The following is a 14798-nucleotide window of genomic DNA, read 5'->3' on the forward strand; positions in this document are numbered from 1 at the left end:
CCGGGCCACACAGCGCGCATCATGCTCGCGTGACGGCAACGTCGCGTGTTGTTTTTTATTTCGGCGTCCATGTTAACAGGTTAGAGTGGACACACTGCCCGCATGAGACGCACGTCACACGCGCGTCAGACGCACGTTTTCACGCTTGCCGCTTACCTCTCGGCTGCGTCTCCCAGCAGCAACAGACAGTGAAGGTGATCTATTGACAGTATATGAGCAAGATTACTACAGTTTCCATGTCTAGACATCTGTAGAATATGTCACTGACCATCAATATTTTACACTTCCTATCTAGATTTCAAAATAAAAGTCCTCTAGCGTTTTTAGTGCACAGAATCATTCATTCATTAACACAATGCTTTTATTCTGAAATACTCTAAATAAAGCAGTTGTCTGCTTGCAGGTTTCCATCAAGTTAATATAGTACAGGCTTTTAATTATGTAAACACTGTAGTAGTCATAGCAGAAACCCTACATATGCTATACATATAATAGACTGGGTTAATAGGTTATAAGAACATCAGGTGATAGTTGGCAGTATTTTTCCGATGCGCTCTCTCTCTCTCTCTCTCTCTCTCTCTCTCTCTCAACAAACACCACGTAACTTTATTGTTCTTTCTTTTAGAGGTGTTATTTAATTTTTTTAAAGATATTTAATAATAATTTTCGTTTTCTAAAGGTTAACAAATAACGAAACTGTTTATTTTGCTTTGTTTTATAATAATAAAAAAAAACACTTTACTTATATTTATCATTCTGAAATACTTCAGGTGTTTTTCTCCATCAAGGCGCAGTTCAGCAACAAGGTGGTGAAAAGCTCCAAGTTGCCTGAGATGTCGGAACATCAGCATTTATAATGTAAATTGCTGTCCCGCCCCAGATGTAAATTAAGTCGTTTTCGATAAAAGCCGCAACCTGGAATGCTGTAGAACAGGAACCCGAAACCCCCTGGAAACTTTTTTTAAAACTGCCAGTCAAAGTGAAGAGGGATTGCTGTAGGCTCTCTCTTACTACTAATGTATTTATTTATTTTTTTGTATTAATATATAGCCCACAGAAATCCCTCTTCACTGTCAATGAAGAGGGATTTATATATATACATATATATATGTATATATATGTATATATATATATAGCCCATAGAAATCCCTCCTCACTGTCAGTGAAGAGGGATTTATATATATATAAATCCCTCTTCACTGACAGAAAAGAGGGATTTATATGGGCTATATATTAATATTTATGTATGAATTTATTTGCTTGTTTTTAATAATATTTACAAATTACCACACAGTTCTTACCCTTTTTTGTCTTAAATAAATATAAATCACATTTATTATGAAGTTAAATGGCCATTAAAAGGCAAACTCTATGTAGAAAGAAAGGGCTGTCAGCAACAGCAAAAACACAGCTGACAGGTAGCTCCGGGACGTCCCGAGACGTGGGTAACTCGCGTCTAGTGTGAACACCCTAGGTGGGCATGACGCGACCACGACGTGACGCTGCCGTCATGCGAGCATGATGCGCGCTGTGTGGCCCGGCGTTTAGACTTGCATCCTCCGACCAGTAGGGGAGAGTGGGGTAAAATGAGCCAGTGGGTAAGTTGACCCACCCCCTGTATCTTGGCAACTGTGATTATGTTTTGTCATGTGACCATAAATTCAGGAAGTACCCATCATTTCTATCTTGCTGTGATGAAGTGAAGCACATGGGAGAAGTAGTAAGTACTTTTTTACACCAAAAACAGTTTTTTCCCTATCAAAGTACATTTTCTGCATGTCAGGAATAATGAATGTTAGGTCAAAGCAAATTTATCCAGGTCTAAAAAAATATATGATACATGTTGGTGATTTACTAAGATATAACACCATGTTAATCCCTTCGCTAAAGATTAGCCTGAATTGCTAAACTGGGCCATTTTTTCCAAAATGGTAGCTGTGGGGCAAAGTGAGCCAAAGGCTATGGGGTAAGTTGAGCCACTGGCTCACTAATATTCTACTATTATTCTGAGCCACTGGCTCAACTTACCCCACCATAAATTAACCAAATTAATTCTCTGATGTATAAAATGGTATTACTGTTGAGTGTTACACAACTTGGTTTGATTTTTTTATGTGTTAACCTTTATAGAAGAGGGAGATAAAGGAAGTTAAAACAGTTGGTTATAGTGGAACAGCAGAGGCAAAGAGGGTCCTCACAGAGGAGGTAGAGAAGGAGCTTGCAGACCATTTCAAGAAGCTGGCTGAACAGTTCCACGGCCTTACTCCAAAGAAATGCTGTGAACTGGCATTGGAATTGGCAGAAAGAACAACCTTCCTGTCCCCAACAACTGGAAAGAGCAGGGTTTAGCAGGTAGGCCTAGGTCAAACCAAAGACCAAGACGAAAATCACAGCGTACAGCAGTTCTGAGGAGAGTGTGATGCCATCCCATTTGATGACACTTCTGAGCATGAGAGTTCTAATGATGAGAGAAGTGAATCAGACATCTCAGATCTGTCAGTTGGTGACTTTGTCATAGTAAACTTTGTATCCAAAGGCAGAAGCTACCATTACATTGGCTTGGTTGAGAGCCTGGAGGGCAACGAAGTGAGTGCAAGATTTCTCAGAAGAATCCGGGGGAACACTTGACGTGAGAAGCCCACCTTTGTATTCAAGGAAAAGGATGAGGCATCTTTTCCACTGAGTGATGTGCTGAAGGAGCTACCTCAACCTCAAAAGGCTGGAGGAACTGCAAGGAGGGAGCAACAGTTCATATTTCACTGCAACCTTGACGACTGGAATATTGTCGAATATTGAATGATATTTTGATTGTTCAATGGTCTTGAAACTCACAGGTGGTTTGTTCTCACAAGTTCATAACTGTGAAACTGTTTGTTAACACACTTATGCTGAGGTTTAAACTTAAAAACTCAGATGTTCAGTTTACCCCACGATGGCTCAACTTACCCACTGACTCGGATCAACTTACCCCTTACCTGGGGCAAGTTGAGCCACAGGAGCACTTTTTTTGGGAAGGTAATTTTTTCCAGACAGCTTTGTGATGGATGCATGCTGATCATTTCATTTGATAGGAGAGATCCTGAATTTAAGGTTCAAGTTTTCATTCTGCTTCTGTCTCATTTTTCCTAACCTCGAGGACAGCATAAGTAAAAACTGGCTCATCTTACCCCACTCTCCCCTACAGGTGTGCACATCTACCGACTCAAGAATGAACTGTTTCGCGGACCCCCGCCGGTCTCGAGGTTGAGCTTGTTCAGAGTGGGAACCTCCAGTTTCCCACCCTGAACTAGCTCAACCTCGGGGAGAAGACCAGAGATGGGTCGGCGAAACAGTTCAGCTTCAGTTGGTTGATCTGCACACCTGTACCGGAGAAGTAGCAGGCCGACGACCCGCTGTAGGGAAACAGGGATGAAGACTGGAGTTGATAAGCAAACAGCATTAGCTAGTTTGCTAGCTAGCACTCTGATGTTGATCAACCAATAGGCAAAAAGTTGACCCCATGACTGCCCCCTCATTTGCATAATGAAACAGAAATGCATAAAGAAAGGTATAAATAAAAGAATACATCAATAAATTGGGAGAAAATTACAAAGGAAAAATAATGCACAAATAAATACATAAATAAATACATTTAATAATGAATATATACATAAATAAATACATTTAATATTAAATAAATACATTTAAATTTGCCCACAATAATCGTGTGGTGAAAATCTGATATTGTGACAGCCCTAAAACAGATGTAGTCTCAAATTTAAACATAAGGTCCTACATTGTTGCTTCTCACCGCTGTGTTTACATGACCCTTTGTGCTTCAAAGGTGATAGATTTTTGTCCCAGGAATTAGGACAAAAAGAACTGTGTCACCCTGCAGTTCCCTGTTGGTTATACTGCCAGTGGTTCCGTGTTAGTTTAACAGTTCGTTGTTTTTGGTCTACCATATATCTAAACGTATCCTCAGCATACATTTTAACACATAGGTGTTGCACCTGATCAGAAATACTCCATACATTTTACATGTAAGGTTGTAAAGTATCTCTTTTTCAGCTCTTTTTGTATTTGTATTGTGTATTTTACTGTGCAGTAACAAGGGTCACATGGACTCATCTTCATGAATGTGCATGTAATTTGGCTGTAGGAACTTTAACACAGTGTGAATGGAGGGGAGAGGCAGATGGGAGGGGGATTCCTGTAATTCATTCACACATGTATTTTTATTACATGTTATTTATGAGGCATGAAAGACTGGTAGTTATTGTCATATGCACAACAATTACAGAGAAACAGTTGTTGTAAATCTCAGATCTCAGGCTCCCTCCAATAATGCTCATTGAATATGTATAAAATGAGAAATGATGAATGAGAAATGATTACAGCCTCCATGTTGATGCTGTTAAAAGTATCTGATAAATTAGGCTTCAAGCAATGTTTCTAATTAAAATCTCTTGTTGGCAAGTAAAAGTGTGACCTTTCCATGCTTTCTTCCCTCCGCACAGGACAACATGAAGGAAGCCTATTCTTTGGAGAGGAACGATACTCGAGGAGTCTCTTTTGTAAGTATTGAACAAACAGCAGCTTCCACCAGAACACTCCTGCCCTCTTCACATGTTGCTTTCACTGCCTGAGATCTTTTCCTCTCCTATTGTTTCTCCTGCATCCTGTGTTTTTGTTACGGATTTGTTTGATCCACTTTTTGAGACAGTTTAGCTGGAATATTGACAAAAGTCTCTCTCTGCCTCTCACTCTGTCCAACTCTGCCTTTCTATATGATTATTTCACTCTGTGTCTTCGTATTTATGACTCTTAAGACGGAGGAAGCTTTCCGATGGAGAACTGGATCCGTGGTCTCCAGTCTAGAACATAATGATTCTGACAAAAGAAAAAAAGCGTGCCCTACGCTATTTGGAAAATACAGCCAGAGCCTTCAGACCCTCAAACCCTTCCACTGGTCCTCATCCCAGTCAGTGCCATTGATGACATAATGTGTCTGTTTTGATGCATTTATATATAATTTGATAAATAATTTTAAGATAACATGTTTACATACATATTTTGTACTGCTCTCACATTGCATATTGGGTGATGTTTCCATGTCTAGGTCCAACCCTGTAGACAATGCAGGTTTCCTGTCCTTTGCAACCTTTTCCTGGTTGACCCCCATGATGTGGGCCCTGTTCAGGAATAAGCTGGACATGAGCTCTCTCAACCTGTCTCCTTTGGATGTAGCCGACACCAGCGGAGAAAGGTCTGACACTGTTCTTACTGATTAATGGGGGCCCCCACATTTCTCTGCGGTCATTTGATGTTATTACAGTACAGTATATTTATAGACATGACACATGACAAGCCTAGTTGCTGAAATTCATATCTGGGAAAGGAACGAACAAAGTGTTACTGTTTTACTTTAATAACAAGGCTGATTGTGTGCGTTGTGCTCAGGCTCTACAGACTCTGGAAGGAAGAAGTGGCAAAGGTTGGCCTGGAGAAGGCCTCTGTGGTTCGAGTGATCTTTCGCTTTCAAAGAACCAGGCTGATACTGTCTGCCGTTGTTGGTGTCCTTACCATGGTGGCATCGTTTCTGGGCCCGGTAATTTTATTTGAATTTGGAATATCAACAGTACAAGTGCTTCCTGTATTGGCAGGATCCAGTGGCTTTCTCTGAAGTTTGTACTAATATCACATTCATTGTAAATGTGGCGGAAGAAGTATTCAGATCCGGATACAGATAAGATATCCAGACATTAATACACCGTAGCAGCAAACGATTCACTAGCAAGGACCCCGCCATCAACAAGGTACGATTTGACAAATTTATTTGCTGTCCAGTTAAGAGGGTAGAGGGTGATAGGTTGTCGATGATGGAGCTCTGGGAGGCGACAACCGGCGGTATAAGGTGGGCGGCGGAGGGGGGGGCACAGGATGAACATTGGTGTCGAATAAGGGGGAACCTGTGTTGGTTTGGTGTCTGCGAGAGGGGCCAAGCTTCTGAAATCCTGGAATGAGAAACGAGAAAGAGAGTCAGCGATGACAGCGAACATGACCTGCACGGTGAATGTATTAGTGAGTGATGGAACGGCATGATGGATGGGGCACTGGAGTCTTCTTTGTTGATTATGTCAACGACTGCAAGGTTGTTGGAGTAAGTGAAAATGGACTTGCTGGACCACTACTATGGCTACTATGGAGTAGATTTAGAAGAATGCTGAGTAAACGACTTGGCATCCATTTGCGAGCTCTGGGGGGCATTCTTCTGTGAACCATCTTCTATCGTAGAAACCCCCAAAACCAGTGGGAGGTGCAGCATCGGTGTACAGATTGATTGTGGGTATGTCAAATGATCATCATAGAAGAAGGTGATCCTGTTACAGTTAGCGTGGAAGTTGATCCTGAAATGGAGTTTGGCGCTGCATGTACTGTCCGGGGAGGTGGATGGTGGATCGGCTGCTGTGGCTTGCGAGACGAAGGCTGCAGGGGGCGCTGGCATCCTGGTACACATATTACATCCTGTTGACTGTCAAACCCTAGATAGGCTAGCCCTACTAATTACCTCACAGACAGGTGAAATCACAAAACTTTTTGCCAACTGATAAAATTATGGTTGTTTAATGTAAACCTCATCAAACCTCTCTGTCCTCTCAGGCTGTTCTGGTCCATAGGATCCTAAACTATGCTGAGGACCCAGAGAAGTCCACAGTATCCTATGGTGTTGGCCTGTCCTTCGCTTTGTTCACCACAGAGTTCTTCAAAGCCTTCCTATTCTCCTTGCTGTATGCGTTGAACATGCGCACTGCAGTCAGACTGAAGGGTGCATTCTCTTCAGTGGCCTTTCAGAAAGTCATCTCTCTGCGGGTGCACAGCGGCATTTCAATGGGAGAGGTAAACACTACGTTACATACATAAGAGTTAATGCTTATTTAATGCAGGGCGCCTACATTTGGACAGTAGAAAGTAATGGAAAGAAAATGTGTTTCTGATAGACCCTTTATTTCATTATTTTTTAATGTGGTAGTTCTCTCTCTGTATCTGTATTAGAGTGTGTTAGATAATTTGAGTATGTACTGCAGCATGTTGGTTATTTAATTGAAGAACTTCAATAATATTCAGAATATTTTGTGTAATATTTATTGAACCAGAGTTACATCCCACACATAGATCCAGTGCAACAACTGTCTCATCGGGAGAATTACTTACCACCATATTTGATTGGCTATAATTTCACTCCAAATAATGTTATTATTTTAATAAGTACAAAAAAGTTTGAGGGTATTGTTGGAGAAATTATTTAATAAACAGTCTCTGGTCATTCAGTTAAGAAGCAATTACAATTTATTAAGCAAATGCATTTGGGTCCATCCTCACTACAGCATTCATAATACATCGGTTTAGGCTTCCCCCCTGCTTGTGTGTGAAAGCATAATCTATTAATGCAAGGGAGTTACTTGTGATAAGCTAGTTTTAGTAGAGTGCAGGTGCGAGGGAGATAAGAAATGTAACTACACTAGGACAGTCTGTGCTTTCTTGGAACATTCAGATTCATCTGAGTAAACATCACAAGGGACATGGTATTTGTCTCTCACAGTATAATCAGAAAAACCCTCTGCATTTCCACATAAGTCATAAAATCATGCTACCAAAGCATCCTACGTAGAAATGTAATTGGTGTTACAGGGGACAACTTCATAATGCACTTCTTGAATAATGCACTTTACATTTTATTTTATATTATTGCATTTTTTTTCTTGTTTTCTTTCCTTGTTTTTAATCCTGTCCAAATTTCTTTGTCATAAATGTCTTGTGGAATTCACCTGCTGTGACTGTTAGTGCAAGTAATTTACCCTGCTAATGCAATCTTGGCAATGTGGATGACAGTCTTTCTCTCCCTCTCTCCCTCTCTCTCCTGTCCAGATGATTACTGTTTTGACCGGCGATGGCCACAAATTATTTGAGGCAGTATATTACGGGAGCTTTGTGCTGTGCATCCCAGCGCTCTATATTGTGTCTTTGGTCTATGCCTGCTACGTTCTGGGCTACACCGCACTGGCTGGAGTCTTCACCTACCTCATCTTCATCCCCATACAGGTCTGTACATTAGAAACTGCACTTATAGTTCATAAACATATTTTTATAAGCAATGCGTCCTCAATGCGTCTTGAGTGTGTTCACACCTGTATTTAGAGCTGTCCACTTCTGATCCGATCACTGAGGACGCATGTTAATACCAGGTTTGAAAAGGGCCTATATTGCAGCTTGTTTTCCATTGTCACTAATGTTAACATTGTTTTTTTCTGCTTTCAGTTTGGATTGGCCAAGCTCATTAACAAATTCAGATGGAAAAGCATATTGATAGCAGACAGCCGTGTTCGCACAATGAATGAGATTCTCAACAGCATCAAACTTATCAAGATGTACGCCTGGGAAGATTCCTTTGAGCAGAAGATCACAGGTATGAAGTTAGGCTGACTGCATGTTAACTTTGTCTTCCAGTCAGACATGTTTTTAATCTTTCCTGTATACCAAATATCAGGTGTTATGATCAGATAGTACTGTGGACCCAAATGCAGGACACTGACCAGACGTAGGCGAAGTTGTAGAGGAGTTATTGTAAAACCACAGGGAAATGAGGTTGGGTGGAGAGAAAGTTATGGCTGGCTGAGGCAGATGGTGGAAGACAAACCGGTGAGTGGCGTGGCAGGCAAGCAGGCAGAGGATCCTGGGACATGGAGGAAAAAGCAGTTAATCGCAGGCTCCAAGAACAACACGGGGAATGTACTCACAGAAAAACACGGAAACTACTGAGGCCTGAAGCATGAACTACCACGGTAGCTGAGAAAACAGTCTGGCGAGGACTGGGAGGAAAGCTAGGGTTGAAATACTGTTGAGTGGATGAGTAGATTGTTGACAGGTGTGTGCAGAGCAGGGAGCTGGGAGAGGTGATGAGCTGATTGATGGCAGATGTAGACTGGGCCCTGGGGACATGGAAAACACATCATAGGCAGTCAGTTGCAGCGAGTATGACTGTCCTCCCTTTTGGGTCGTCTACTTGTGGTTTTCAGATGGCTGTAGAGGCCAATCCGTGATCCACATAATTTGATGCGGTGTGGGCAGGGGTAAGTGGTGGTGGTTGCTTGTGTTTGAGCTTTTTTCTCTCTCTCCTTGCGGTAGTTCTGTTTCAAGACATGCAGCTCCTTCCTGCACCGATTTCTTCCAAGAGCGCCTGTCCAGTGCAGTGTGCTCCCAGTTGCTTGATGATATGTGGAATTTCTTCAGACTGGTTTTGATATTGTCCATGAAAAGTTTCCTTTGCCTGCCGGGGGGCTTGCTGACCTTCCTTCAGCAGGGAGTACAGGATCTGTTTGGTGAGATGTGTGTTGGACATGCGGATGACATGGCCCGTCCATAGGAGTTGTACTACATTATTGTGTGGTGATGGGCATCACCTATAGTGCCCCCCCTTTGTGTAAACACAAAACCAATCTTGAAAGATGCGTGTGCTACTTTTCATGTTTCATTGTCCAAAATATGAGATTTCTAAAAGCTGAAAGGAAATTGTGTGCACCATTTATAGGAATCTGGAGATGGGGGAAATTGCCAACACAGATGGTGAAGTAGTTTAATTGAAACAGTAAATTTTGATAAATTTTTGTATTCTTTTTTGATGGAAAATCACATAGCCATGCTGCTAGAGGCACCAGAGGCTGGAGATGAGGCTGCAGCTACCACATACTCTCCACCTTCACGCCACCTCACTCATATCGAATGGTCTGCCTGTATAGATACAAAATGGGCATCTAGGAGTGAGCTCCTATGTGCCTCACCTCCACGAGTCCATGCGCTGTGGATGTGCAGCAATGTGCTTCTTGAAATATAGCTTCAGAGCACTTTGTTTACATTTCAGGAACTGTCTTATTGAACTCAACGCATTAGAAGTTGCTGCAGCCACCAGCCTCTCTACCTTTTGTTTGTTTGTGAGACTGCTGCAAAAGCCACAAATATACATATACTTGACTTAAATATACATTTTCTTGTCCTCCATCTTGCTATCAAGCACCTATATCAATATTCCTAACATATTTTGTCTTGACCAATCATGGTCAATTGTGGGATTGTAGCGGGTGGGATATGGTGCTCGTCCATGTGTGCACATTGTCCAGTTGATCATGATTTATAAAGGAAGAATTGCATGTATGTGTCTGCACACAGTTTTATAAATCCGATCTTTTGTAATGGACTCCACACAGCTCATTTGTTCACACATTTAAATGCTTTTGAGTGGAATTATATATAGTATTCTAAATATTCAGTGTAAATACAGTCTTCTAGGTACTTCTGAGGAAATAACTTATCACCAGCTGCTACAGTGAATGGCTCAGTGGACAACTGTGGGCTGAAATATGATTGCACTGGGAGATCAGCTAATTTACCAGGAGAAGTAAAGGTAAAGAAAAACAAAAAACATCCTCCAAATATGTGAAGCTGTCTCTCTTATAGGCTTAAGGAAAAATGAGAAGAAAGAACTGCAGAGGGTCAGTTACGTCCAGAGTGCTAATGTCAGCATTGCCAGCCTCATCCCCATCATTGCCACCGTTATCACCTTCATTGTACACACTTCGTTGAGGTTTAAGCTCAACACGTCTGATGTGAGTACCACAACAGTGCAGCACATACAGTATTACAGCACAACAACTTTTGCAAACATACCCACTGTGTGATTTACGTGGTTAATAGAGGTGTATTGAAAAAAGAACATAGAGAGAAGTCTGTACGTAGTTGGACAGAACAAAACGCTTTGTTCAATTACAGCATGTATGGATCTGAGACATAAAATAAATATGTGTTTAGATGATTGTCTTTTAGTTTTGTTGCCGCTTATTCATGATGAACGCACCTTTTTGTTTGTTTGTGCTCGCACTGAACCAGAGCAGGCTACAGACAAGTGCTAGTCACTAGAGCACTGTGATCCATTTAAAACTAATATATGACCTTCTCAGTGTGGGGTAGAGTGTTGACCATCATTTTTTGTTATCAACAGGCCTTTACCACCATCGCCATCTTCAACTCCATGAGATTCTGCCTGGTTCTACTGCCACCATCTGTGAAGGCCCTGGCTGAGGCTGCTGTATCACTAACACGACTGAAGGTAAACTCCTCTCTTTGTGTCTTGCTCAGCAGTTATGGCAATGGTTTGTAGGGAAAATTTGCTTGTTTTGGGGAAATGGAACTTATTAGCCTAGAATTATTAAAGCTGAAGTAGGCGAGATTGGAGCAAATATTATTAAAAACAGTTACTTTTATAAAACGGTCACTATATCCTGACAGTAGTACATGAAACAGGTAATCTGGAAAAAAATCATATTCCTCGGTGTCCTCCGGTGCTCCTAAAGGCATCTGCAAGATTTCACAGACCAGAGGAAAACAACCAGAGCTGAGCTGAGTCTGCCGTCTAGCTTCCATCCATGAGAGCCACGAGTCAACTCGCGAAAACCAGGCAGCGCTGATCAGTTATGGATCAATATTCTGTTACACTTTAAATTTAAAACATTTCTTACTAGCACTACTCACAGAGAAAGACACAACAAAGACACATAATGCTAACTACACACAAAATATAACGATATGGTAAAGGAGACGCATTCTAATGCCAGTTGTGAACAGACGTACTTAAAGCTGTCCACTTGTGATCGGATCACTCAGGTTGCATGTTATTGTCAGGTCTGAACAGGGCCTTTAAGTTTTAAGGCATTTTCTTCCCTCTCCGTGTCTGTGTTTGTCACTACAACTTCAAATACCAGCATTCATTGTATTTATTATAAATGTGATGTGTGGCTGTTTCAGAAAATATTGCTGATCCAGAATCCAGAGACCTACCTGATCCAGACAAAAGACAGTGACTTCGCCATAGTGATGAAAAATGCTTCACTTTCCTGGATCAAACCAGACAGACTGCCAGAACCCCCACCCAGCTCAGCCAACGGGGACACGAAGGGACACAAAGTGGAGGAGATGTCCCAGAATGGGAAGACTGAAACCTTGGCAACCTTAAGAAACATCTCCTTCACTCTGCCTAAGGTGTTCTTTAACACTGATAAGCATAAATGAGGTCAATTAGATTGGGTTAAAGTTAAACCTTTATTCTCTGTGTTATCTCCTGCAGGGCAACCTGCTTGGTGTCTGTGGGAACGTGGGGAGTGGAAAGACGTCACTGATTTCCAGCATTTTGGAACAGGTTGGCTCCTTCTTTGTCTTTTTTGTTCTTTATTCTCTTTTACAATCTCTACAAGTCTCTGACAGCAAGAGACTTGTAGACTCATGTTTGACATTTTTATTTGTTGTTAATTTTCACTGTTATTGTCTGCCACTCTGTTACACAACTGTTATGAAAAATTATGCTCTTTGTTTACATTGTGTTACCTCTAAACCAGATTTAACTGATGCTATTTAACATTCACCTTTTCTTGTCTGCTCATTTTACATTTTAGATGCACCTTCTGCAGGGCTCCCTCACAGCTGGTGGGACATTTGCCTACGTTTCCCAGCAGGCCTGGATATTCCATGGAACAGTTCAAGAAAACATCCTGATGGGGGAACCTTTGGACCAGTCCAAGTATAAAACCACTTAACCCATATAAATACGTGTTTATTTGCATATAGAGCGGGTAAATGAGATCCGGTCTGACCAAGTGGTCACTCAAGACGCATGTGGAGACGCATGTTAATGCCAGGTGTGAACAGACATACTTAGAGCTGTCTCACATCCCTGCTCAAGTCAATATTCTGCATAGATCTTGGCAAGACGAACTACATGAAACGCTGTGTTTACCTGCATTTATAGCATATGATAGGGGGGAAATAGTAGATTTATGCTCTCTTCACAATTGCTTTTAGCTGGTAAGTACTGCTTGGTGGGTTTGTCTGACTTTGTCCGATTCTCCAAAATACACAGAATAAGCTTCAGCTGTACTTCCTAGATGTATTCCTTTGAATAGCGCAAGATTTTTGCCTTTTACTTATAATATTCTTTTGAAACTTCTGATTTTCATATACAGTATATTCAAGATTTGGTACATAATAACACTACTGTAAAAGTTTTCGAATACAATCTATGGAGCTTTCCGATTAAATAGGGTTAGGGCAGCTTGGATTAGGGCTAAGTAGTACTCAGCCTTGATGAACAGTGGGTAACTGTGCTTCAATGGGAGGATTGGTACATTTATTTAAACACACTGCTGTTTAATCAATTCTGGCCTCTCTACTCTGCATTCTGCACATTGACCTGTGAGAAACTTGAGCTGCTCCAATTTAAACAGATATTCAGGCATTCTTCTCCAGTCTTTAGCTGTTACAAAGACGAATGTGTGTATCTAAAACGACGCATCTGACACTAACAATGTTCTGTCAGGACAACAGCTGTCAAAGTGTATTTCATCATAAACAGCAATTACTGTATGTCTGGGGATGTAGCTCATTTCTGGAAGCTTCCTGCCATATAATGCAGGCACGCACAAGAGCGTAAGGCAGGAGAAAAGTACTAACAGAACAGAAACCTGCTGCAACAACAACAGAGGTGCTATAATGTTGGAAAAAAAAGGTTGAAGTAGTTATATTCTGTAAATCGATGTAAGGAATCTACATAATGTGTTAATGGGGCATTTAAATGTATAATCTGAGCAGTTGGCTCTTCACTGTTATGGCAGGCATGGTCAAATAAAGATGGATTTATGCTTCTTTGTCAGTCCTCCAGTCCCGCCATAGTAGTCTCTGGTGTAGGAATTGATTTATAATGCAGCATTGAATTTAACCTGTTGATTATTGTAGGACCAACGCAACACTAGATGCAAAAAAAACTGTGTTTGTGTACGTTCCATTGCTTCCAATCCGACCAATCACATATCTTGTGGTCTCCATATGGAATCCCCATCGCCCCCGTAGTTACATTTTTGAGGATGTACAAGTCAGTCCCTCCAGCGGAGTTACAGAAATAGCCTCTGTGACACTGTCGCAAAAAGCATAAATGAGAGCTGAGAGTCTGTACAGTATAGCCCACTAGCTGATCCAGCCACTGTTGACAGTGTGGCCTGTCAGAACAAGCTTCATTAGATGCTCGAGTCCAGTAAACTAGAGAAATCCATGAATGCTATTGGGTGGTTGACCGAGCACTGTTGCTTCAGAGCGAGGAGGTCCTGGGTTTTAACCTAACTGAGCTGTTGTGTGGTGTCTGCATGTTCTCCCAGTGCTCATGCAGGTTTACTTTGGGATCACCAGTTTGCAGAGAGAGGGGCTGCTCTACCAGCCACGCACCTGTCACGACACGACACATGACAGCTTTTTTAACATTTCAAATCGGAAGGGTGATGCTGCGACAGGAAAAGCACTGTTCCCAGCCATGCTTTGGCCCTACTCTTCCCAATAAATGCAATGCATAATGTTGGCCGTTTTATCATACCCGAGTCATGGAAATTGGACGGGCAATTCTTTGCAAAAGGCATATATTTTGGGCTTTTTGGAAGTGGTAAGCTCTGGCTCTGGCTTGAAATCAGATGAAGCCATCTCCGCCGAAGTTGTTGGGTCAGGGATAATCTTACTGGGGAGACAGGTGTTGGAGCGGTTACCTCTGCCGATGATGTCGGGTCTGGGTTGGGCCTTTCAAGGCCGGGGACAGGAGTAATGGGTACCACATTACTTTTCTTGACAATAAAACAATCAATAGTTGTCTTCATTTTGAATTACTGGTATGTTTTATTTAAGGGTGTGATCTGGCTTGAGGAGGAGTACAGAGTATATCAGGTTCAGAGCCAATC

At 41.7% G+C, this 14798-nt stretch overlaps 1 protein-coding gene across 2 annotated transcripts in view; it reads left to right on the plus strand.

Moving 5' to 3' along the window:
* LOC141783438 (ATP-binding cassette sub-family C member 12-like) overlaps window positions 1–14798 on the plus strand; it is a 247760-nt gene that overhangs the window by 30952 nt on the left and 202010 nt on the right. For both annotated transcript variants that reach the window (XM_074660747.1, XM_074660755.1), the window contains exons 10-12: window positions 11033–11140; window positions 11836–12069; window positions 12155–12226. In XM_074660747.1, the coding sequence (XP_074516848.1) occupies window positions 11033–11140; window positions 11836–12069; window positions 12155–12226 (414 nt within the window). The remainder of the gene's footprint in view (window positions 1–11032; window positions 11141–11835; window positions 12070–12154; window positions 12227–14798) is intronic.

This window comes from Sebastes fasciatus, chromosome 2 (assembly GCF_043250625.1).
Source record: "Sebastes fasciatus isolate fSebFas1 chromosome 2, fSebFas1.pri, whole genome shotgun sequence".
NCBI classification, from domain to species: domain Eukaryota; kingdom Metazoa; phylum Chordata; class Actinopteri; order Perciformes; family Sebastidae; genus Sebastes; species Sebastes fasciatus.